This window comes from Symsagittifera roscoffensis, chromosome 3 (assembly GCF_963678635.1).
Source record: "Symsagittifera roscoffensis chromosome 3, txSymRosc1.1, whole genome shotgun sequence".
NCBI lineage: Eukaryota > Metazoa > Xenacoelomorpha > Acoela > Convolutidae > Symsagittifera > Symsagittifera roscoffensis.
This window is the reverse complement of record NC_087064.1, coordinates 60,166,266-60,189,114: the sequence shown is the minus strand read 5'-3', so window position 1 is coordinate 60,189,114 and position 22,849 is coordinate 60,166,266. Positions and strand designations below refer to the sequence as shown.

Genomic DNA, 22,849 nt, shown 5'->3' with positions numbered 1-22,849 from the left:
ACCAAGAGCAAGAAAAAAGATCTACTTCTTCAATTTTGACACGCAACTTAAGAACAAGCAGTGGCTGCCATAAATAATGCGCTGTTTTGCCCGAAATTACGATAAATCATCTTGCCTTTCAGCTTAAATTTGTTCGTTCCTTGCCATTTGATATTTTCGAATGGAGCTCAAAATTAAAATTGAAAACTTTTTAAGCTAATAAAATGTTTAATTTACATAAAAATAAACAAACAGCACATTCTTATACTTAAACTAAAATACATCTATCCTTTAAGGAAATTTTTTATTGGAACTTGCACTGTATTTTAAGAATATGTTTTGAGTATTGCCGAGTTTTGTTGAAACTGAGTTTTCAGGAGCAGTTGATCTGCGAGGCTGATTGAAGAGTGATTTGAGTCTCAGTTAGACCCATTCGACTGGTTTGATCAAGTTCTGCTGGTGTCGTCGGCTGTTATGATGGTACAATGCCGCATGGCTCATTAAGAGTTTTTTGGCCTGCTGAGCTGACGACCTGGAACACCAGAAACATCGTTTAGCAATTTATCTTTTTTGGTGTGAAACAATATGGTAGTTTTAAAGTATCCTTCAAATAAAAAAAATTCACTTTCGATTCTTTTTCCTATTAAAAAAATCCTGTCCTATTTTGTTTTAGCGGTTTTAAGGCTTGATTGACGCAAAAAATTACTAAGTAATATGAATTGACGTTAATAAGAGATTTTTGTGGCCCCAGTCGTTTTGATATAAGCTATTTCAGACAACTCACTTATAGTGTATGATGATGTTCTATAGTTTCAGTTCCAACTTGGATTACAAAAAAAATCATTAGGAAAATATTAACTGTGTTGAAAAAGATCAGTATAAATGAGCTTAAATTACGCTACTATTTTTTGTTTGTTGAAGCGTAACTTGTCCTCTCGCCACCAAAAAAAAAATATATATCAATTTTTTAAACTTTTTTTTTGCTATGATTTCTGTGGTTTGAAACTTTCCATGCTTCTTGCATAGCAACCGTCTGCCGGCTTAAAATCAAAGGGAAATGCTTATTTGGGGTTATCTGATGTTGATTTGAAAGTTCTCGGTTTTGATATTCTAAGAACGCAAAGTTCTGTCACCAGAAAAATCATACAGCATAAATATTACAATATCGCCACAATAACCAAAAACTTAAGGGTTTTAAATAAAGAATAAGACCATATTTGAATATCTTCACATCGCAGACCCCTTCTGCTTAGAAAATTATCAATTATTGATGCAAATGGTGGTTTAGCAAGTTTTTGATTGAAGGCCAAATCGGTTACACAACCGTTATTACCTAATTTTTTAACATTTGGACCACGAGGATTCAGTCACGAGAAATCGGATTCTTCAAAATCTTCAAATTTGAATTACGATTATGGGTTTTGAAGAAGTTAACTGAAAAAAAAAATTGTGCAGAAAATAATTTCTTCAACCCACCTTCGATATTTTTCTTGCGGAATACACAGTCCGTAAATGATGCCATTACAGGCTGCCGACCCCTTGGCGAAAGTAGCTGTTAGAGAAGTGTACGATACTCTGTTGTCAGCCGAAGTGAGTACGTATTTGGGGTCGATGTTTCCGAGCACCATCAGCACCGCGAATGGCGTCCAGGCGATCACGAATATGAGCACACAGAGTACAGAAGCGATGCCGACCTTGAACTCTTTCTCCATCTGAAAATGGCATATATTTTTGATAAAAAAAGAACAGGTGCCCAAGTTTGTACAATTCGCGGATTAAGTTCATGCATGCAACATTTCAAAAAAATGATTTTTTACTGCAAAATACTAGAATTTATTTACTAAGCATCCAGTTTTTTTAATGATTCCATTTAATTTATTTGAACTGATCAAAAAAAGGCTTAAAAGGTATCTTTTTGAAAAGCTATAACAGAGCTGTTTTTTGCGTCCGCATGCAATGTTTTGATTATACATGCACCTAAAGACTAGCTAAAGTTCAACGATTCAAAATGAAGCGAAAATTAAATAACACCCATCAAACTTAGAAAAAAAATGCTCATAGTGTTAAATTTGATTAATAGTAGAATGTAAGTGAAAAAAATATAGGATATTGATTTATATGAGTGTACTTGTTTGATTTATAGTTTCGATTTGACTTCAGATATTAATCTAAATTTTTAAAGTCAATCGAGACAGAAGACGCACCTGCGTTTATCATGTATGTTGCAAAAAGCATTTTCAAAAAAAAACTTTGTTCAAATAACCTACACCGACATTTGCTGCAAAAATTGCTGATTTTCAAATAACTTAGGCCAAAATGATTGTCTGAGCTCTTGTAAAACACGATAAAAAACCCTTTCTTTACCAAAAGTTTATTAAGCTGCGGTTAAACTTTGTCAGAAAAAGAACAGTCAAGAACTGTTTGTGTGCGTTTTTCAGATTTTGATACCACAGGAATAAATTGGTTCGTTCTTAAAAATAAATATAATAAAGGCGCCGATTTTAGGTGGAAGCTTTTTCTCCCTCAGATTGATGGCAAGCTCTTGGGGAGTATATTGTAAAAGCACAGTTTTGGGGCAAATTTTATCGAAATAATAACTTTTGAATGACCGCTTCATGTCTCATAAAGTTTTTGACACCGTATGCTTAAAAGCAAAAAATTTTTCAATCTATGTTTTTAGGGTCGCGTGGGTTTAATCACTTTTTTCAAGATGAAGTCTTACAATTTGATCGAAGAAAACAAATTTTGGATTGGCTCCATTTTTTTAGTTTCTTTTTTAAGATTCTCTGTAGAAAAACTATTTTTATTATTTTTAGTTCCATGAAGTTCATTAATGACTTCCAGCTGTCTGTTAACTATGCTTAAAATGATTAGAGTTTCCGATAATCAAGATTATGATGATTCACCTGTCTTTGATCTTGGCGGCTGTCGCCGAACATCAATCGTGAAGTGCGGATGATGCCGAAGATGCCTTTGTAGAGATAGATGATGCATGAGAGGGGTACCACGAAACCCAGGGTGTACATAGATGCAAGAGCCAGTCTATTTTCCAGGGAAGCATTGGTATAGTCCAAAATACATGCCACTGAAACGTCTGAAACAAAAAAGTAACGGATTTATGCTCAAGTTCTTCGCTTCGATGTGGATGCGAAAGCCATCATCTATTAGGATAAGGGGTAGCACCTCTCTCCCTCGATTCGACCCCATGGCCACCACCCAATTTAAAGAGAAAAGCTCACATTTATTTTTCATGATACCGAGAACTTGTTTTCAAATTGTTTTCAGAATCCGACTCACGGCTAAAAGTGTTTTAATATGATAGAAAATTTGAAATTCTACAAGCTTTTTTTGCGATAAAGAAACTCTACAAGCTTTTTTTGCGATAAAGAAAAAATCCACACTGCGCTATAACTCCTGTCTTAACTTCGCAAGTCAAACCACGCATAATACAGCAACGAAAATATCCGCGCCTTTTATAATTTTTATCATTCATAAGTTCTAAATAATTCGAATGTCCATCACTATACTGAACAAATCAGACAGCTAAATATAGGAAACCAACAAGATACAATCAAATCTATAGCGAGAAAAATTGTCCTCAACAAGATGACATCGATAACAACTAAGGCTGCATGAGTTTTGTCATATGAAGATTATTAAGTTCTTTTAAAAAAACCAAAAAGGAAAAACTAAAAAAAATTAGTCTTTTCTTTTAGTCGGTTTAAGAAAAACTGAGTTTTTGCTCGTTTTTTTTCGTCTTTTGCACCAAGTGCGTGGGCTAGAGGCTGAACAGATTATACTTAATTCTGTCATTTCAAAACGCTTGGAAAATTTGAACTTATTCTAATCAGAGACAATGGGTCTAGTTTCAGAAGAAATTAGGAGGAAATCACTTGACAGTTCTTGCAAGTACATTTGTAGATTGAGAATGAGCCTTAAGAATTGACATTAGAAAAAGTGCTTCCCCCCGACCATGAAATTTGTAATTTTTAGACTGCCAAGTAGGCAATTATGGGAAAAGGTCATCCTCTTGCCGTACAAGTGCCAATTTTCCCAGACTGCACTAATTTATAACAATTTGTAAGGTGGTTGCGATAAATGCTATTTATTGATCTCTATTGATTTATCTCTATTTTTGGCGAATTTTTTTCGTAGATTTTTTCAAAAATTTGCCTGTGGCGCAGAAAATTTGGTCAAAATGGGGTCTTTATAGTGATTTACGAAAACGCAGAAGTTCAATTTGGTCGACCTAAAAAAATTTTAAAATCCAAAGAAATATTGAAAATTGATAAGATGAGGTCTGAAGACTTTTGGGCTTGTGCAAAACGTATTAATTAGATTAAATTGTTGAGAATTGTTCTTGAGCATACCTGGTGATCCGTATCCATTGTAGAACAAAGGTGGCAGTGAGAGGAACAACGAGTACGCCCAAACTAGTGCGATTAGTCGGAATGATCTCTTGTTGCCGAAAGTGTCCTGATCCAGGGTCTGGAGAGGGCGCGACAACCGGTCGTATCGGTCGAATGCGATGAGAGTCATGGTTCCGATGGAAGCGAAGCCACTGTTAGTCGCCAGAAAAGCAGAAACGGTGCATGCTAAAATAGAGAAAATATTAACCAAAATCAACAAGGCAATTGATCAAGACGATGGCTTTAATGCATAAGCAAAAACAGCAAAAAAAACAAAAGGTTTTTTTTGCTAAAAAAACAAATGTCGGTAGGGCAATTATGCATAAGGCCAATGCATGGCCGCTTCATTTTGAATATCATGTTCATGGAGAAAAGAAAGCAACTTTTTTGGTAAAATTTTTTCGACCACGGGCAACAAGAACGGATCATGGCTGTTTTGGATACAGGAGCTTCTGAGTTAGAAGTCACTACTTCTAGCAATTTCTCAGTTTGTTAATTAATCAGTTTAACCAATCAAACAATTGAAAGAAGTTGATAGTGTTCAGAAGAGTTCACTTACAATCATTCAATCAAATGCTCAACAAAAAAGAGCTCACAGCAGGCAGTGGTTCTCCGTAAATAGCTTCACACTTCAAATGGCGGCCCATTCTCTCGAGGATAATCGGTCTACACGCCAAGCAATTGTTCAGTTTTGCTTCGTTAATAAAAAAATTGTAAAATAGGTTTTCTTAATTTAGAAGTTCCGATGGATTCAGTTACATACACGCTCGATTTACATTTGCGAATGCACACCCCTGAATTGCGGTCAATCCAGTTCGTCCGATCAAAACCTCAATTCACTTCCAAAATATTAATAGATTAAAAACGCCTGGTTCCTGTTACCTTTTTCAGAATTTGTCTTGTTTTAGAGTTTGTCAAGAGAAATGAACTCAACTGAATGACTTTAGATTCTGAAAATGATTGATTAAAAAGCAAACAAGGAAGTATAAAGGACACTTCTCTTCAATTGAATTTTCATTCATAGTTACAATGCTACCATGATTCATTAGTGTTGTTTTTCTCATTTTTGTTTTTTTAGTCTGTCATTTTTTGAGAATTTTTTGAATAGTCATTTCCTAGCTCCTATGTCATTCGCAAGTCTCTTGAGCTATTTTTTTACCGAAAAAGAATAGAAACATGAAACACAAGAGGGCCATTTTAATTGCATTCAGCGTCGGATGTTTTAGTTTAGTTTGCATTCAGTTTAGGAACGGAGGCGGACGCCCTCTTGATTTCCCTTCAGTGATTCGAATCCCTATATAAGGTCGCCACAGTTTTTGAATGATTCTGCTTGTTGAGTTTTGAGTTTAATTTAAGTTTCTGAATTTTGAGTTTAAAAAAACAAATTCGGCTATTTATTTAACTGGTTTGACAAAATTTTTAATGCCATAGTAAACACCATAGCTGGATTTTTTTCTGAACGAGTAACGTGTTCGGTGAAATAAATAATACCAATTCATGTTGACTGAAGAAAACAACTTGATCGTGCCAAACACCTTTCTAGTATACTAGAAATATATCATTTTGTTTTCGACACTGGTATTCATCTACGTCAATTCGCTTTTCCAATTTCTAGCTGTTTTTCCAAACTAGTCTCTATTATTCCCAATCTAATAGAGAGATCGATTCAACCCCGCAAGGTTGTTCTGTGGATATTAATCGTTATAATTGATTATAATTACACTTTGGGACTACGCAATTGATTATAGTCTAATTTAACCCATTATTTTCAAAGAAAAAAATCGATCATAATCCATTTAAATCCATTATAAACTCCATAACTTTTTTTCCAAATTTTCTTCAAACTTGCAGCTTTTTCTGCATTATTCACAGCCTACTCGATTTGTGAACCTACTCATTTTTAGTTAAATTTTACAAAACCATATTTTTGCACCTACTCTCCCACAAGCTGTGTTTGCATTTTGGGGGTATGGGCACGCGTACGGTGTTTTTTACGTACTTTGTGGTAAATGTCAGTAAAGGGTAAGTGGTTGGGAGGGGAAGTAAGGTAAGCAAAAAAATTAAGAATGGTGGGAGTTACTGTGAAGTATTTAGGGGGAGAAGTAGACAAGTAGAAAAAAGACAAGTAGAAAACAAAACAACTTTTTGCTGTGACCAAATGTATAAAATATTTATCGTCTGCTACGTTTTGAATTTTTGATTTCAAGGCTTTGGAAAATCCAAGCTCTAACTCATAAAAATCATTCATAATCCATAATAATTTATTATAATTCATTATAATTTATTATAATCCATTATAATCAATTATACTCCATTATAATCGATTAAAATGGGTTAAATTGATTTCTAATTTATTTATTTCGCAATCGCTTACTAATCCATTATAAACAATTAATTTAGTTTTTTATCGAAATAGATCATGAAAATCCATTAAAATTGATTATCATCCATGGAACTTTATTGCGATTCGCAGCGATGATGGTAAAAACTCAATAAAAAAATGCTTGCACAGGAAATTTTTGCAGGTGCCGAAACCCCAAAATTACGATATCCAAAATGAAATTGAAAATAAAAAAACTAACAAATCCCGCAATTGCGACCGTGAAAGGCATATTTTTTGCTTCTCGCGTAGTATTCGGATATTGTTATTGCCGCAAAAGAATTTTCTGATATTTCGCCTCAAAACATAGGCAGATTCAATATTTTTCAAAAAATTTCAGCAACAGCAACTTCGTCAGTATGGGTTTCTCCATAAAGTTTTGGTTATCGATTTCAATGTTTTGAAAATTTCAAGAACGATTTAACACAGAGACGGATCTAGGATTTTCAGAGACGGATCTATATATGTATATAAATATATATATATACATAAATTTACGCCAAACGGTCACCTTCAGAACATTTTTGGAATTGGTTGACCGAAAAAAGGTATTTTAAAAAATACCAAGGGAAGACCCTTTGGTTGGTGAGGGAGTCAAATCCTTGAAGGAAGAAAAACGTGTAAAAAATCACCCCCTAAAATCAGCTTGATTTAATAGACATGCTGCGCTAACCATGCAGCTTCATAGCTAATTTAATAAATATTTCTGAAACTTCCACAAAAAGAATCAAAAGGAAACCACAATGATCATAAAGCTTATTCCGGCTCCGAATTCGATCACAAAATTAAACTGGTTAGATTTGAATCCGGAAAAATCCCAGGAGACTATCCGTATGATCTTAATAAATAAAAGGTTTAAAAAAATTAATTTTCATTTTTAAACAAGAAAACGCGCTCCAAAAGTTATATCATCAAAAAGAAAACGTTAACAAGGTTAGTGGCAGATGGTGTCCTCTGGTTTGATCTCTGTTTAAAACAGATTATTAGTTTTTTGTCCGCTTTGATTATTTTGTATTCTTTATATTTAAACAATATTTATTTCAAAGGGGAAGGAGGAGCCAGCTAGACTACTTTCTAAAATCAAATTGATTGTTTTGCTTCCTAAAGCGCAAATGGTTGACCTCCAATACATTTCTATTATTTTTAAGAAAAGCAGCTTACAGCTGTTTGACGTAATCATTTAAATCGAAGTTGAATCTTTACGATAATGGAAGATGAACTTCAACTGGTATAAGAACCGGAGATCACGCCTACGCGATGATGAAAACAAACTCACTACAAATAAATGTATCTTGAGGACACAAAAAGTTCAATTTTAATTTTTGTACTGTTGCTCTAGCCCCTAAAATTGGTTCAATTTAAAATCCTGCTGCAATTTTGCAGTATTTTTTTTCTCAAAGCACTTAATGATTTTTTCAGAGTATAGCGTTTATTCGGTCCTTATGTGCAATCACCATATTACGTGGCAGTGGCGTGAGCGACTTTTTTGACGGGAGCGACTTTTTTGGGTCAGTCATGCCGAAATTTATGAGCTCTGCTGAAACCCCAGAAGGGCCATATTTCGCAAAATAATCTGGGGTACCAGGCGATTTCCAAATACTTTTTCGACCTGCTCTCCTCCTTCAAGGCACATGAGAAAAATCGGGTTTGGGAAAAATTTGCAGGCTCTGCTGCCAGAAATGGCTGTCATATAATAGTACCGAAGGAGACCCTTTTGAAAAAAAATCTTAAAAGAGGGGCATCCTATTAGGTTTTGATGTTTTGTACTAATGGACTTGCGCATGAGATTCCACCCAATCACGTGATAGAATGAGTTTTTTGACATTCTCACATGATGTGAAGACCTGATGAAATGCCAGGGTTTCAGAATTGCGATTGTTACAGGCATACCATGATCCGCGCGCATTACCTAAGTGGGAAGCAAAGCTTTATCGTTTAAAAAGTGAAACCATGTTCGCATCTCAATCCGAGCACTGCAGTCGTTCAGCATGAAAGACTGAACAGCTCGATTTTTAATCCTGTCCTATCAAGCGAGTGTAAAGGGTCTTAAAAGAGACCTGTCACGGAATGACTCACCTGTCTGGCCGAAAATCCACTGTCTTGAGAATGAAGAAATGCACGTAGGCACCTGTGATCCCAACACCATCCCAAGATCAGCCAGGGCCAGGTTCAAAATGAGCACATTCTGGGGCTTGCGCATATCCTTGCATCTAAACAGTTTAACTCCGCGTTTTCTCTTTCAAGTATTGTTTTTGATAGATTTACATAATTTTCCTTGCTCTGATTTTCACAGGAAGCTTATGAGGTTTCTTTCTTCTTTTGCAATTTGCAGAGATGTTTGTTTCTAGAAACTTCTACTGCTCTTCGCTCAGCTCAATAAATTATTCATTTTTTAAATACAAAATAGGCGTGAACTGAATTATACCGTTACCATAAAGAAGAAATTTCTTAGCTCACAAGAGTTTGAATATTTAAATTTTCCCATTTAAATGCTATTTGAATTTTTTATAATTACCTTCACCTGTAGAGGGTAAAAATGTAGAAAAAAAGACGGTAAAATGAGTTCAGAGGGTATGCGGGCAGATTACGCGTTTTTCGGGCATTATAAATGTCTGAGAACACCACTTTGATTCACTTCAGCCCAAAATACAGCAGCTTAAATTTAATAGCAGCTTTAACTTCAGCTTCTGAAGTTTAAACATAGCAACGCAAAAGAATCAAACAAAGCTCATAAAAAGGTGACAATTTTCATCAAAGAATATGAGCTAAAATATCCTTGTTTTTGTCAAACCTATCCAAGAGAACCCAAACTTTACAGCTAAGAAATAAAAATTACCCACTTGTCGGGTAGAACTTTTAACTAACTTTATCGAGTACAAATGGCGGGTACTTGTACCAAAATTGGATGTTTGAGTCTTAACATTTGGAGGAAAAATATATTGAGATTGCATTCGATGACAAGTCAAAACTGGAAGTGAGCTAGAAATCACGCTGAGTTATAGCCCCCCACCCCCCCCCCCCCCATTATCGCCGAAAAGCGTGTTCACGAATAAAATAACGTCAATCCGGTGATAGATCCACACATTCACACCAAAATTGGGCAATTGAAAGAAACTGCCAGCCAACCAGAAAAAAACTTAACTTGATTTGAAAAAAAATACTTCTCGGTGATTTTTCAATCAGTGATAAATAGGTTCAAAAAAAATTCGGAGCCCTAAAACACCATTGATCTAAAATTTCGAATTTATTTTTGCATCAATTAATTAAATAAATTTAGATCTCAAAAATTAATTACAGGTGAAGCATTTCAGAGGCAAATTGAAAATAATTAAAAAAGAAATTACTACGAGCACAAACTGTTTGGACCAAGAAAACAATCTCCCCCGAAATTACTTTAGTGGGGAGAAAGTTCATTTGGTTAAAACTATTATTTTTCAGCCAATCAGATTTGAGCATGGGATAAATGAACAAAAAATCGTTCATTTTTTGTATGTTTAAAATTCATTTTATCAAGGAGGCAATCGGAATATTTTGGGCTTTGCACTGATACACAAGCGCAATCCTGTTTATATTAGAGCTAATTGGAGCAAACTAGAAGACAAATTAGACAGTCATTGACGCGTTGTTTTTGGTTTTGGTAATTTTCATTGCCATTTTTCGAACTACTTATTTTTTTTAATTTTTGAAAAATGAAAGTTTTAGCAGACTGAATTGCATTATGCATCAAATTAAAAAGAACTACAACCGATAGCGCTAGCAAACGAAATCAGTAGAGCTGAACCAAAACTGGTTAAAAGTTTTTTTTTCATCATTTTTTGTGCAGGATGTTGAAATTCTTGTTTTATTCAGGCCAAAAACAGCCAAAAAACCTTAACTCAAAATGCCAATTTAAAAATTAGTTGAAAATCAATTGACAAAAAAATTTTTCTTGCTAAAAAAATTGTCCAGTTTTTTCAGATTGTTCTTTCTTGATTATAGAGAGTGAATCACAGTAATTAAGGCTCAGTGAACAAATATCTCGTGTGACTTAGTTAGTTTTCAAAGCAATATCCCGTATCATTACTAGACAAGTATTTGAGAACAAATGTGAAAAGTTGAGTGTTGTTAATCTGGTTCCTGATTAACTCTCTGATCTCAGAAACGAGTTTAATTTCTAAATTGCCTTATGGTTTATAGTAAATCAGTTCAAGTTATATTACATTGGCTTGATTGACACAACTGAATTATCCACCTCAACCATCCTTCTGTTGAAATTTCACGCTTTTTGGTATGTTAAAAAAGGCATTCTTCCTTTGTTTGTCTTCAGATCAATTAAAATGTGAAAGCCAATCATATTTCCACAAAGACTTAGATTGGCTTAACATAATTTCCGAATGTTGTCAATTTGTATCTAATTGGCAGACTGCTTGAGATCACAAAAGTTTGTTCATGATCTCAGGCTGAAATAATTGGCTTCAGCCTACTCCACATTTAACAATTACGTCAAACAATTAGTCAACTGCAAATTTTTCTGTGCATCGATTTCTTGGGAGAGGGGTATCGACATTGAGTAAGGAATAAATTGATCCAAATAACGTTTTTTGATAACTTCGTCAATTTTTTGAGCAAAATTTTTTTTTCAATTTAAGGGGGCAATCGGAACATGTAGGATTTTGCTTTGATATACCAGCAGATTTGTTTATATAGGATTTGATTGAAAAAAAAACGAGAAAAGCAAATCAAGGCAGTCATTGCCGCGTTGTTTTTGGTTTGGATTACTTTCATTGCCAGTTTCCAAATTATTAATTTTTTGCAATTTTTGAGAAAAGAGCTTTGAGCCTACAAATTGATTTGAATTAGGCATCAATTTAAAAAGAATTACAGCTGATTCAAGAATTACAGCGCGGGCAAACAAAGTCAGTAAAGCTGACGCGAAGGTGGTTAAAAGTAATTCTTCTTTCTCACTTTTGGTTTAGATTGTTGAAATTTTTATTTCATTCGTGCCCAAAAACAACCATTAGAAAAACTTTCATTCAAATTGCCAATTAAAAAATCAATTGAAAATCAATCCACAACTTTTCTTTCATGCTAAGAATATTGTTCAATTCTTTCAGGTTTCTCGGTTATAGAAAGAGAACCACAATCATTAAAGTTCATTGAAAGTAAGTGAATTGAGATGGATTTAGTTATCAAAGCAATGTCTCGTATCATTATTAGCCCTGTTTTTAAGAACAAAATTATAAGTTTGAGTACCAGTGGTTCCTGATGAACAGACTGTTCTCAACAGAAGCGGTCATACTTTTTTACTTGCCTTTATGACTTCCTCTAGTCAGTTCAATTTATAAAACATCAATTTAATTGACACAACTGACTTTTGCTTCATTTCCCTCCTTCCTTCTGTTTAAATTTCACAATCCCTTGGTCTGGTTACACTGACATCCTTCATTTTTGTTCAAATTAATTAGAATCTGAATGTCAATCTTATTTCCACAGTGAATCAGATGGGCTGAACCTAATTTTCGAACGTTGTTCATTCGCATCTAATTGGTAAACTGCTTATCATCATCATGAAGGGACAAGTGTGCTATCATATTACAGCTCTTTCACATGTGTTTCCGATTCTAAAAAAAAAATATATAAAAAATTGTCTTGGTGTCGAGAAAAACTTGTCTCAGTTTTTTTTTCGTTTTCAGGTTAATGACTAATTTTTGATCTAATTTTTTTTTCTAACATTTTATCTACTTTATTAACTGAGTCTTATGGTTTTAATCTTTAACCGGATCAGTTTTTTTAAATTGCTTGACCAAAATGACTGTATTGATGAATACTTCTGTTGTGCGATCTTTTTCCTTAGATTATGGACCCTTTCTGGAAATAGCATTAATTGATGCAAGTTTTTCATTCAATTTTTCACCAAGAATGCGTTGGCAGTCCGGCACTCTTGCTGAAAATTACTTCCATGTTGAATTGAGGAATTAACTATGTGTTCAAATAACTTTTAAAAAAGTCATAAAAGACTGCCGTTTTGTTTTCAATAAGATTAACAAGATCTGGCTGCGAACCAGATGATCGCATCCTAGAGGTGCTGTTTCACTTTTATATCAGAGCGAGAGCAAACATCAAAGCAGTTTGAAAAACAATGATAGAAAACCGTGAAAAACATATTGAACAAATATTGAGGATTCTTGAAAAGGGATCAGAAAGGCGTAACTGAAAAAAAGCATTAAAAAAAGCGATGACAGAAAAAAAAATAGAAAAGAAATGTGTTCAGCAGAGTTCAAACAGGTTCATATGGATGAGGGCAATAACCTTATTGCATCGCTTACGCTGCCACTTATCGCTATTTTAAGATTTGAGATTTTAATTTCAATCGTTTACTGGCTACAAAACACAAGCCATAGGTAACAAATTTACATAATGCCTGGAGGTGTTACCAACGAGCATTCCACTCATATACTGGCCAAACTGACAAATTCTTTGAGAGAAGAGCTTACAATTGCATAATTAGCTGAGACAGCTATCGATAAATATAGATGAGTTCTTGTTGTACAGAATTAACAAGTATTCACGTTCTCAATTAATAAAAAAAAAACAAAAGAAACCAACATGCTATCAAACTCGAAGTCATATAAAACATCTCACAACTGAGATCGAAAGGACTTAGGGTTTGAAGCTTAGCTTGATTGACTTTCGTTATCCCTGATCGCTAAACTAGAAAAAATTGGCTGTACGTTATATCTTCAAACCGATTGGCATGAAACTTCAGCTCAATAGCCATAATCTTCCTTAAAACAATAATTAAATTTGAAATAGATTCCTTGAAAGAATTAATTGCAGATTTCTAAGTCGTAAATTGAAGCGAGTATTTGCATAATCATGGAGCTAAAATGATACATTGGATTGACCGCTCTCAGTACAGTGCTGATTTTAATTAACCGGACAACGACCAAAATTCTTCGGAAAGTTCAAAGGCTTCTTTTCTCAATTGGGTTAAAATTAAAGAAAAAAAGGAAAAAAACAATAATTGTTCTGAATATCACCAGAAATGAAATGGTGCAGTTTTCCAAATTCTGCTGCAAAAATTTTCCCCAAAACTGAGTAATTTTTGCTTTTTCAGTTAATCAAAAATTACGCTGAAACTACTGAGTTAGTTGATAAAAAAATTTATATCAAAAGAACTCTCTTACACAACCTGATAAAACTTTAAAAATCTAAATTCACCAAAAATCTGCATATTTTAGTATATTTCCTTTAAAAGTCGATCAATTTTACAATAAAAAAAAATAAACTTTTTGCTTGAAAACAAATTTCATAAAACTTTTTGGAGCTTTTACCTTTCTATAACTTTGTACGAGGCTTCTTTTGATTTAACTTTCTCATCAATTATCAGTAGTTTCAACGTATTTCTTGGTTAACTAAAACAAGCCAAAATGATCATCTTTTTGGGGAAATTTTGGCCGCAAAATTCGCAAAATGAATTACTTTATGTTAATTCTGGTGAAATTGTGAGCACCTTCGTTCCCTTGAGTTTTTTCTAGTCTTCTAGGCTTTTTTTTCATTCAATCAATTATCGGCTATCGAAAAAATTTTAATTTTACGCCACTTTGAAGATATCGACTCCCTAAAACCAAATATAAAAAACTGATATTTTACCTCTTATGATTTGAAAATTGTGATTTTTGCCTAGTTTGCCTATTTGGCCTAGTTTGCTTAGTTTGAAAATTGACAATTTGGCCATGCTCTGGACTATTTTATGCGCGCTTTGTAGACTTTGTAGCGTAACCTGAATTGTTTATGCGTGGCCAATTAACCCGAACAACAAAATCGTTCCAAAATAAATTGAGGCTAGCTAATCGGCCGTATTAATTTTCACATTTTATCTTTGATATTGTCCAAAGTTATAGTTTTTCAATAATTGTTTTCCCAAAATCTATTCGATATTGATTAAGGGGCAGTCGGAATTTTCAGGGCTTCGCCCTGTTATACGAGCAGTCTTGTTTAAATCAGCACTGTATTTTAAAGATTCAAAAATATAATGACTACCATTAAAAACAAAAATTTTCAACAGTGCACTAAAAAAATTATACTTTTGTAACTTTTTTAAACTTTAACTTATAATTGTTTTGTTCATACACCGACCAATAAACAGATTTTTTCTTCTTGGTATTTGATTTTTCCTATTTCAAGATGTTGAGTTTCTGAAAGAAGACATTTTTTTCATGCTCCGCTTTTTATCGCCTTGACTGGGCAAGATCCGCTTAACTGTTCAATGCCGAAATGCTAGCCTTGAAAACGTTTGTATTCCTAAATTCCGAAAACATTTGAACAGTAACGACCATACAAGCTGGAAAAGACAAAAAAACATAAAAGGATCGTGTAGTTCTAAAAACTGGCGCGATTTTGTAAGAGTATATTATAAGAGTATATTAAGCATATCAAAATTCTAGCAATAAACAAATTTAGCAAAAACTCTTCACGACTTTAATGAATTAAGTTTTAAATTTTTGATCAACCAAATTTTTGTTCCGACAGGCAACAGACAAATTGTGCTCGGGTGGTTTTTCCTTCAGACAAAATTCGAACATTCAACTTGCCCTTTTCTGCAAATTTATTACTAGTCTGAAATATACTGATTTTCTGCGCATGAAATTAATTATATACTTCACCTGCAATCAATTTTTTTTGCAAAACTGATCAATTTGGGGTGATAACGAAAATTGTTTAAAAAACGCATAGATTAGAAGCATGCCACTCTATACAATTTAATCTGCGCGTGGGAGGACATTTTTCCAAAAAAAAATCTGTTTGTGCCAGTTTCTGTTTATGACAATTTCTGTTTGTGCCAAATTTGTGAGGTTTTCTGTTTTTGCCATAAACTACTTCAGGTTCCTTAACGAGCAGTCAGAACATTCAGGATTTTGCCCTGATAGGAGTAATTTCGTTATATATTGCTTTACGGAATGTACATTTGTGTCAAATAGTCTATTCAAATACACTATAATGCACGTTTTCTTATAAAAATTCTGTTCAAAATAATTTCAAAGAACCGATTGCTGGACAAACATTGAAGTTTCCTTGGATTAGATGACAGAAATGTGTTTCTGAATTATGGAAAAAGTGCATGTACTATCAATTTTTTTCCGCTCAAAAAGTTTAATTTTTTGCCGCTCATGATTATGTCGAACTCAAACCCGCAGTTTAACTACATGAACAAAGCATAGAATGAGTTTTGAGGAGAATTAAAATAAGTTTAAGTCAACTAGTTAAACTAACCTGAGATATATGACGAGTGAGGCTATGTTACTGAAGAAGCCCACTAGTATTATTGTCACCAGGAAACTTCCCAGCAGAACTGTCGAGACCTCCTGGTTCCCGTTGGCATCGAACTTCACCTGCAGACGACTCTCCACTAAATCGCCCGCCATTGTCTCATTCACGGAAAACACTGAGTTCATTCCACTTCTCGGGCGTTTTTTGTTTGGTTGGTAACTAAGTTGAAATATGTTGACTAGCAGTTTAAAATGGCACTGTTATTTTCTGGTTTAATCACAATTGTTCTGGTTTTCGTTAACAACTTGGTTATATCGAAGCTATAACTTTATGAAATAATTCAAATGTTTTCAAAAATTGAGAAAACCCAGATCGATAAAGAGTTTCTATCGAGGAACGTTAAGATAGAAATAAAATTGCATTGACTTTCATACTTTTCTAGTGCTACGCGAAATCGTAAATTATAAACAAAAAATCTGAAAGAAATTGGTACTTTCCAACTGCTTAGCCTTCGTGTAATGGAAAATCATTGATTTTTTTTTGCCAAAGACGTCAGCAAAAAAAAAACGAAATCGACCAATCAGAAATGAGTATACAAAACGAATTGAAGAAAAAAGCCGATATATTGAAGTAAAAATGAAAATGGTAATGAGCATTACTTTTTGTGTTAAACTAGGTAATAAAAACCGTTCTTATTTTGAATCAACTTCCCATAGAAAAAACTGCCAGAAACCAAAGTTGGATTAAAATAAGAAAATTGGAGATTCTTGATGCTCGTTAGGCACTAATTTAAGCATAATTAAGCAATGAACTGATTTATTTCCCGTATGCATTTATTTGAACACTCCAAACCCTACAGGAAAATATCAGATTACAGAAAAAAAAGCACTATCAGGATGAAAAATGAACTAAATTATCTATGCCTTTGTATTCATATAGTTTCTGAATATGGTTTGATTTTTTCTGGCCATCGCGAAATTAAAAAAAAAAAGCTAGGCTGGGTTAATTGTTTCTATTTTTTGCTCATGCTTTTGCCAATTTATCTTAGGATTCTTTCAGGTGAAGAGTTAGATGCACATAAAAAAACGTTAACGCTAAATTATGCCTCTCACTGAAGTACAAAAAACTTGGAATTTTCGGAGAGATATTGCGGAGAGATATTTTTATTTTCCTGCAAAAATTTACTTTGATAAACTTGCATTACAATATCGCAAAATACAAAACAAGAAGGCTGAAATCAGCGAGAAATGCCAAATGTTGTCTAACGTCCCGATGAAAAAAAATTTGGATTTGAAATATTTAAAAATTATTTTTTTCGTATTTCCATTCCCGATGTATGATGCGTCTGGTAAGGATTTATAAACTATATTTTTTGCCTCAATTCAATTTGAGATGAATTGATTCGCCGATAACCTTTTGATAATACGAAGCATATCGCGTGCTACTTATCCAAATAGGGCAAACTGGCACTTTTCAAACACCTTCAACTCTACAAAAAAGCCTCTGGGCTGGGAAATATCTTTCTGGTTGTGAAATGATGAAAAAAATCTTCAAAACGTTATTTAAAAAGCCGAAACCCGAACCGAGCTATTTGAAGAAATAAAAACAACCCGAGCTCAATCGTTTTCAACAAAAATTGGAACAATCAAGCAGAGACACACACATTCGCAAACAAAACAACCACACAGTGACACCCATATACAGACACACACGCAAAGAGACACACACAGTCAGACAAAGTCTAAAAAAACAGACAGATAGACAGACAGATAGACATACATACAGACAGACAAACAGACAGCCAGGCGGAAAAAAATAGCTCTTTTGACATTATTTTGACACAATTTCTGTCGCACGGGATCATTTTTCAGCTCTCGTTTGAAAAACTGAGGCTTATATTTGCTTTAAATACTTCACTTAGAAATCTAGCTAATAGTTTTAACTAGAGATAAAACTCGAGCTAATTCGAATGATTCTAACAGTTTTTGACTTCAACTTATAGTTCGATGGCTTATAATTTTTTGACGCTTCGCAAACTTTTGGTTTTTTGGTTGTAACTTTTTCAGTCATTTCATTAAAAATGTTTGTCCTCGAACTGCTCATAGTAATTTCGTTATGCCCGAAGGTTGTTGATTGCAGTTTTGCCATGATTTTTTGAAGTTTTAATGCGTTTCTCAAATCAAAATTTTCTTTGATTTTTATTGTGAGACTCAGTATTGCAATTGATTAAACGCATATCCAACTTCGTTTATATATTTGAAATTTCTTTGAAAATCTTGATAAACATTTTGGCCTTAATGGCAAATTTTCCCCAAAAATCTCTGAAGATATGATAGACTCTTTAAGAAAACCTAAAGAGCCATTAGAAAAAATCAGAGAGAGCAAAAGATATCTCAAGGATTTCCAAAAATAAAAATAATTAAAATCAAAAAAATTAAGTTAAGAACATTTATCCACGGGGGAAAGGACCAACACAAGAGCTGTACAGCTCATCACGGCGAACCGCTGTTGTGCCCTTGTTTAAGAGCTACATGCAATTTTTTTGGTTATTTTTCTGGGCTGGGTAATGTTGCTTCACCCTCAAGCAACGAGCACGGATCATGGTGGGCCTCGAACATCCGACCTTTCGATTGAGAGGCGGAGACTTAACCACTTCACCACCGCTCCCCTTACCACTTCACCACCGCTCCCCTACCACTTCACCACCGCTCCCCTCAATTACCAACAATCATTATTTCCTCGTTCAAAAGTTGTTTTTGTGCAGGCGCAAAAAAAAATAATGATTGTAGATGTCTGAAACATCCTGCTCGATGGCAAAAAAAATAAGAATTTTCTGTTGGTACCCCGTTTAATGAATATTTTAGGGAAACAAACGAACTATTATAGGAACAAAAAAATTTAATAAATGAATTTATTTCAACAAATGATAAAATGCGTTTCTGCGAATTTGAAAATTTGAACATGATTATTAATTCTGATGTAAATTTAAACAATCAAGTTTTGAGCTCTCAAAAGCGGAAATATTTGTGGGGAACTGATGTCAGAAAACGCACACAGCTACCCAATTTGTATATGTACTCTTCATCTAACAACTCAGTTCCAATGATTGGAACAACCGCTTTGTCCAAAAATTTAAAATCTTAGTGCTTTCTATAGACAGCAATCTCAAACAACGCAAGCAAGAAAACAATTAGTTTCATGTAGGTAATGCAGGAAAAAAACTTTCAAAAAGCGGAAAAAACTCAATTTGCTAGAAAGCATTCAGCTTGGTTCCTCAACTTCTTAACTTCCATTGCAGAAGCCCAGAAGCGACATGGAAAAACGCACGCCACAAGTTTCTTTGTGCATAGGTTAAATTTTGGATACAATCTTTGTTTACAATCTTATGAGACACTTTAAGATTTTGAGCAAAAATTTTGCAATTTAGACAGTTTGGCGCCAATAATTATTTAATTTGCAGTTGCAGACATTTTGGCATGATTTTCTTTGTTAATTAGCGTCAGTAATTTCCCGCTCTTTGGAAAATGCGTTTAAATTATTCCGAAATTTTTCCGCCTTTTTCGGCACTGTTGTAATAACACAGAGCTGGTTTTATAATGTGAGTCCAATGTTTTAGCTACGCGAAAGAAAAGTTTTTTGGGACGCCAAATTGAAACTGAAGCGCGAAAGCGAGTGAAACAAACAATTAAATACCACTCGCGTGCAACTAGCAGCTGCTCGATTAGGAAACCTAGTGATAAATTTGTCATATATTTTTGTTTCCTAATCGAGCAGCTGCTAATTGCACGCAAGTGGTATTACACTATTTGTTTCACTCGCTTTCAAGCTTTCAATTTCAAAACGAAATTTGAATTTCCAAATTTATCCATTTAGAGAGGTATAACCAAAAAGACCCGTTATCTTTTGTTGCAAGTGGTCGGAGTGCTGTCTATAAATGAAGAATCGCGTTTTCATACTCGTCAGTACTTAGAGGAAGACTATATGGGTGCGTTCAACAGTGCCGAAGTACAACAGTGTCGAAAAAAGCGGGGGAAATTTCCGAATAATTTGAACGCATTTTCTTAAAAGCGGGAAATTACTGACGCTAATTAACAAAGAAAGTCACTTACTTACTGACGAGTATGAATACGCGGTTGTCTACTTTTTGCTACGTAACCGAATACTCGGTTACATATCAGTATTCAGACAACCGCGTATTCAGACACATCAGCATTTAGACAAATACTGTTTTAACCAATCAGAATCGAGACAAGGAAGAAATTAATAAATAATTTTGATTTATTTTGGATTATTATGTCTTATCTCGATTCTGATTGGTTCATACAGTAATTGTATAAATACTGACGAGTATGATTACGCGGTTGTCTAAATACAGACCGCATTCCCGAATACTCGTTGCATGCAGTGGATCTTTGCGTTTATGTGGTCCAAAACTAGCAAAACATTGTATGAGCTTACTTTATTTTGAAATTAGGCGTCAGATTTCCTTCGCATTTGTCAGTTTCGTCCAATCAGAATCAAGCATGAAAGTTAAAAAATATAAAAAAGATTAATTATGAGCCGTATAACAAAAAAACCACGCAGTGCGCTCAGATTAAATTAAATCTATCGATTAACTTCAAGAATAAAATGATGTCTTGTTAATTAGTTTAATCCATTCATTGAGCTTAGCTTAAAAAAAAGAATTTTAATCTAATAACCTGAATTTATTATCTTTTGTTTTCTTCCTCCAAAAACTTTTTTCGTCCGCAATTTCTCATCCGCAAAACCATTTAGTTAATTATTTTTATATGAAAACAATATATTTCATGATAATTAAAAACGGTTGGACATATTCAGTCTTCCAATTCGGTTGGACATATTCAAAAAAGCTTAATTCTTTTCCCTATCTTTTCATTTGGCTGAAAAGGATTCTTTCTGAAGAATCTTTCGTCTATTACTTCTTTTGTCCTTTAGATTGTCCGTATCCCATTTGTGCGTAAAGTTCCTAACGTCGGATGTCTAAGCAGAACAGCAAGCATAAAAACCACTTAACTTGGAAAAGTAACCTATTCCCTTTTAATTATTTCTAAATCCTGGAAAAAACAATGTGGAATTCTAATAATAAATAGTAACTCAAGTGACAGCGGTCGTTTTAGCGGACACTCAATGAAAAATTTGCATACGAACATTGATGAATCACAGATTTTATCGATCACTTCCAGGTTATGAAGGTTCACATTTTCCTAAACAGAGGCGAAGCGGTGATACGAAAACATATAGAATTACAGCGTACAAAATTTACTGTAAAAAAGGCGGCATAGTTGAATTTTCAATTGTTTTTTGAAATTTGGCGACCTAGCTCCCACCCTTCAATCTTGGACCCTTTATTCGATGGAGGATAAAGATGTCATCATTTTGCCGCAGCTGGTCCCACCTTGAGTAGGCGGATGACAAAAAAAATCGAGTAAAGGATCAAATGTGGCCACGTCGTAAAATAGCTAGAATAATTGATTAAATACCCAGTTGATGTCCTTGTCATAATTGTAAAAAAATACGGATCGGGATCTGATTGGATTGAATCTGATCGGGTCGTTCATGTTGGCAGTAGAATCGGGGGAACTTTTGAAACAAAGAAGAATCAAATTATAGAGTCGGCCAGAAAATAAGCAAAAAAACGGATGAAATTTAATTTTCCACCATGAAATTTATATAAATTAGGGCAGTTGCCATTATATCCTGAACAGGAGCAGACATAGCGTTTTCTATAAAAAAAATTTTCTATACCTTCTATAAAATTTATTTCTATACCTTTATTTTTTAGGTCGACCAAATTGATTTTCCGAGCTCTCCCAAAGCATTAAAAAGACCCTGCTTTGGTCAAATTTTATGAGCCGTAAAATTTTTCTGCAAAACTTTGAAATAACAGGCCAAAAAAAAGCATTTTTAGGCGCTTTTTGGAAAATGTTGAGCGAAAATTCGCGTTTTTTCGGCGCACCAATACGAGGCCAAATTGTACATTCTGTACATTGTAAGCGGATTCCAAGACAGGCCAAAATCAGATTTGTCGCCGAATCCGCATCATTGCTACTTTTCTTTGATCTTCTTTGCTGTTTTGGATTCCACAAACGGGTACCTAAAACACTGTACCGCTCAAAATCGCTCCAAAAATCTCTCCCCTGAAAATTAGTATATATTGGCGCCGAAAGCGCTTTTAGAAAAGTTTTAGGATCCGTCACCAAATATAGATATCTCAAAATAGCACAAAGGGGGACCCACTGGGACGGCAGGGGGTCGAGTCCCTGAGAGGAGAGGGTGTCCGCCCCCTCTCCCCCTACTAAATCCGCTGGTGTTTGTGCTATTTCGTATGGAAGTAAAATTTAGAATTAAGCTAAAATTAAAGATCCATTGATAGCCTTGATTATCTGACTTAAGCAAAAATTAGGTCGGTTCAAAACAAGGATAGGCCTAAACAATATTTAAGTTAAAGAGAAAATATCAAAAAAAAGTTAATTTTTAATGATAGGTTGATTTAAACTTGAAGATTTAAATGATATGATGAAGAAACAGAGAAGAATGATCTATGGAAGGATGAGGATAGAGTCCTGGAGAAACAAGGGGCTTTTTATAATTTCAAGGATACTAACTTTTAAACGAACTACTAACTAATTTTTGAATTGTTTATTCAATTAATTTTTAAATTACAAAAACTTTGAAGTTACTGCAGATACTAGTTATACATCATTGAGAGGTATATAGCTTGGAAAAGAATCTTTCTGTTCCAAGTATTTATTTCATGTTAGTGAATGAAAATGTACTGCATTGATAATCTTGTAGAGAAATAGTCGCTGCA

At 34.1% G+C, this 22,849-nt stretch overlaps 2 protein-coding genes across 3 annotated transcripts in view; one reads left to right on the top strand and one right to left on the bottom strand.

The window, feature by feature from the left end:
• The window catches only part of LOC134842708 (heterogeneous nuclear ribonucleoprotein K-like), a 432,138-nt gene that overhangs the window by 267,741 nt on the left and 141,548 nt on the right, over positions 1-22,849 (top strand). The window lies entirely within an intron of this gene.
• LOC134842709 (melanopsin-like) lies at positions 260-16,525 on the bottom strand. Its single transcript, XM_063859167.1, has 6 exons — positions 16,021-16,525; positions 8,845-8,978; positions 4,350-4,574; positions 2,886-3,073; positions 1,456-1,691; positions 260-511 (listed from the first exon to the last, which is right to left on the bottom strand). The coding sequence occupies exons 1-6, from the start codon at positions 16,200-16,202 to the stop codon at positions 403-405; spliced, it is 1,074 nt and encodes a 357-aa protein (XP_063715237.1). The 5' UTR covers positions 16,203-16,525; the 3' UTR covers positions 260-402.

Excerpts from the sequence above, each read along its gene's own strand:
- LOC134842709 (XM_063859167.1), bottom strand. The coding sequence starts at position 16,202 with ATGAACTCAGTGTTTTCCGTGAATGAGACAATGGCGGGCGATTTAGTG. Across the intron at positions 8,979-16,020 it reads TCACTCGTCATATATCTCAG|ATGCAAGGATATGCGCAAGC; the intron begins GTTAGTTTAACT and ends TAAACTGTTTAG. Across the intron at positions 3,074-4,349 it reads CAATGGATACGGATCACCAG|ACGTTTCAGTGGCATGTATT; the intron begins GTATGCTCAAGA and ends TTTTTGTTTCAG.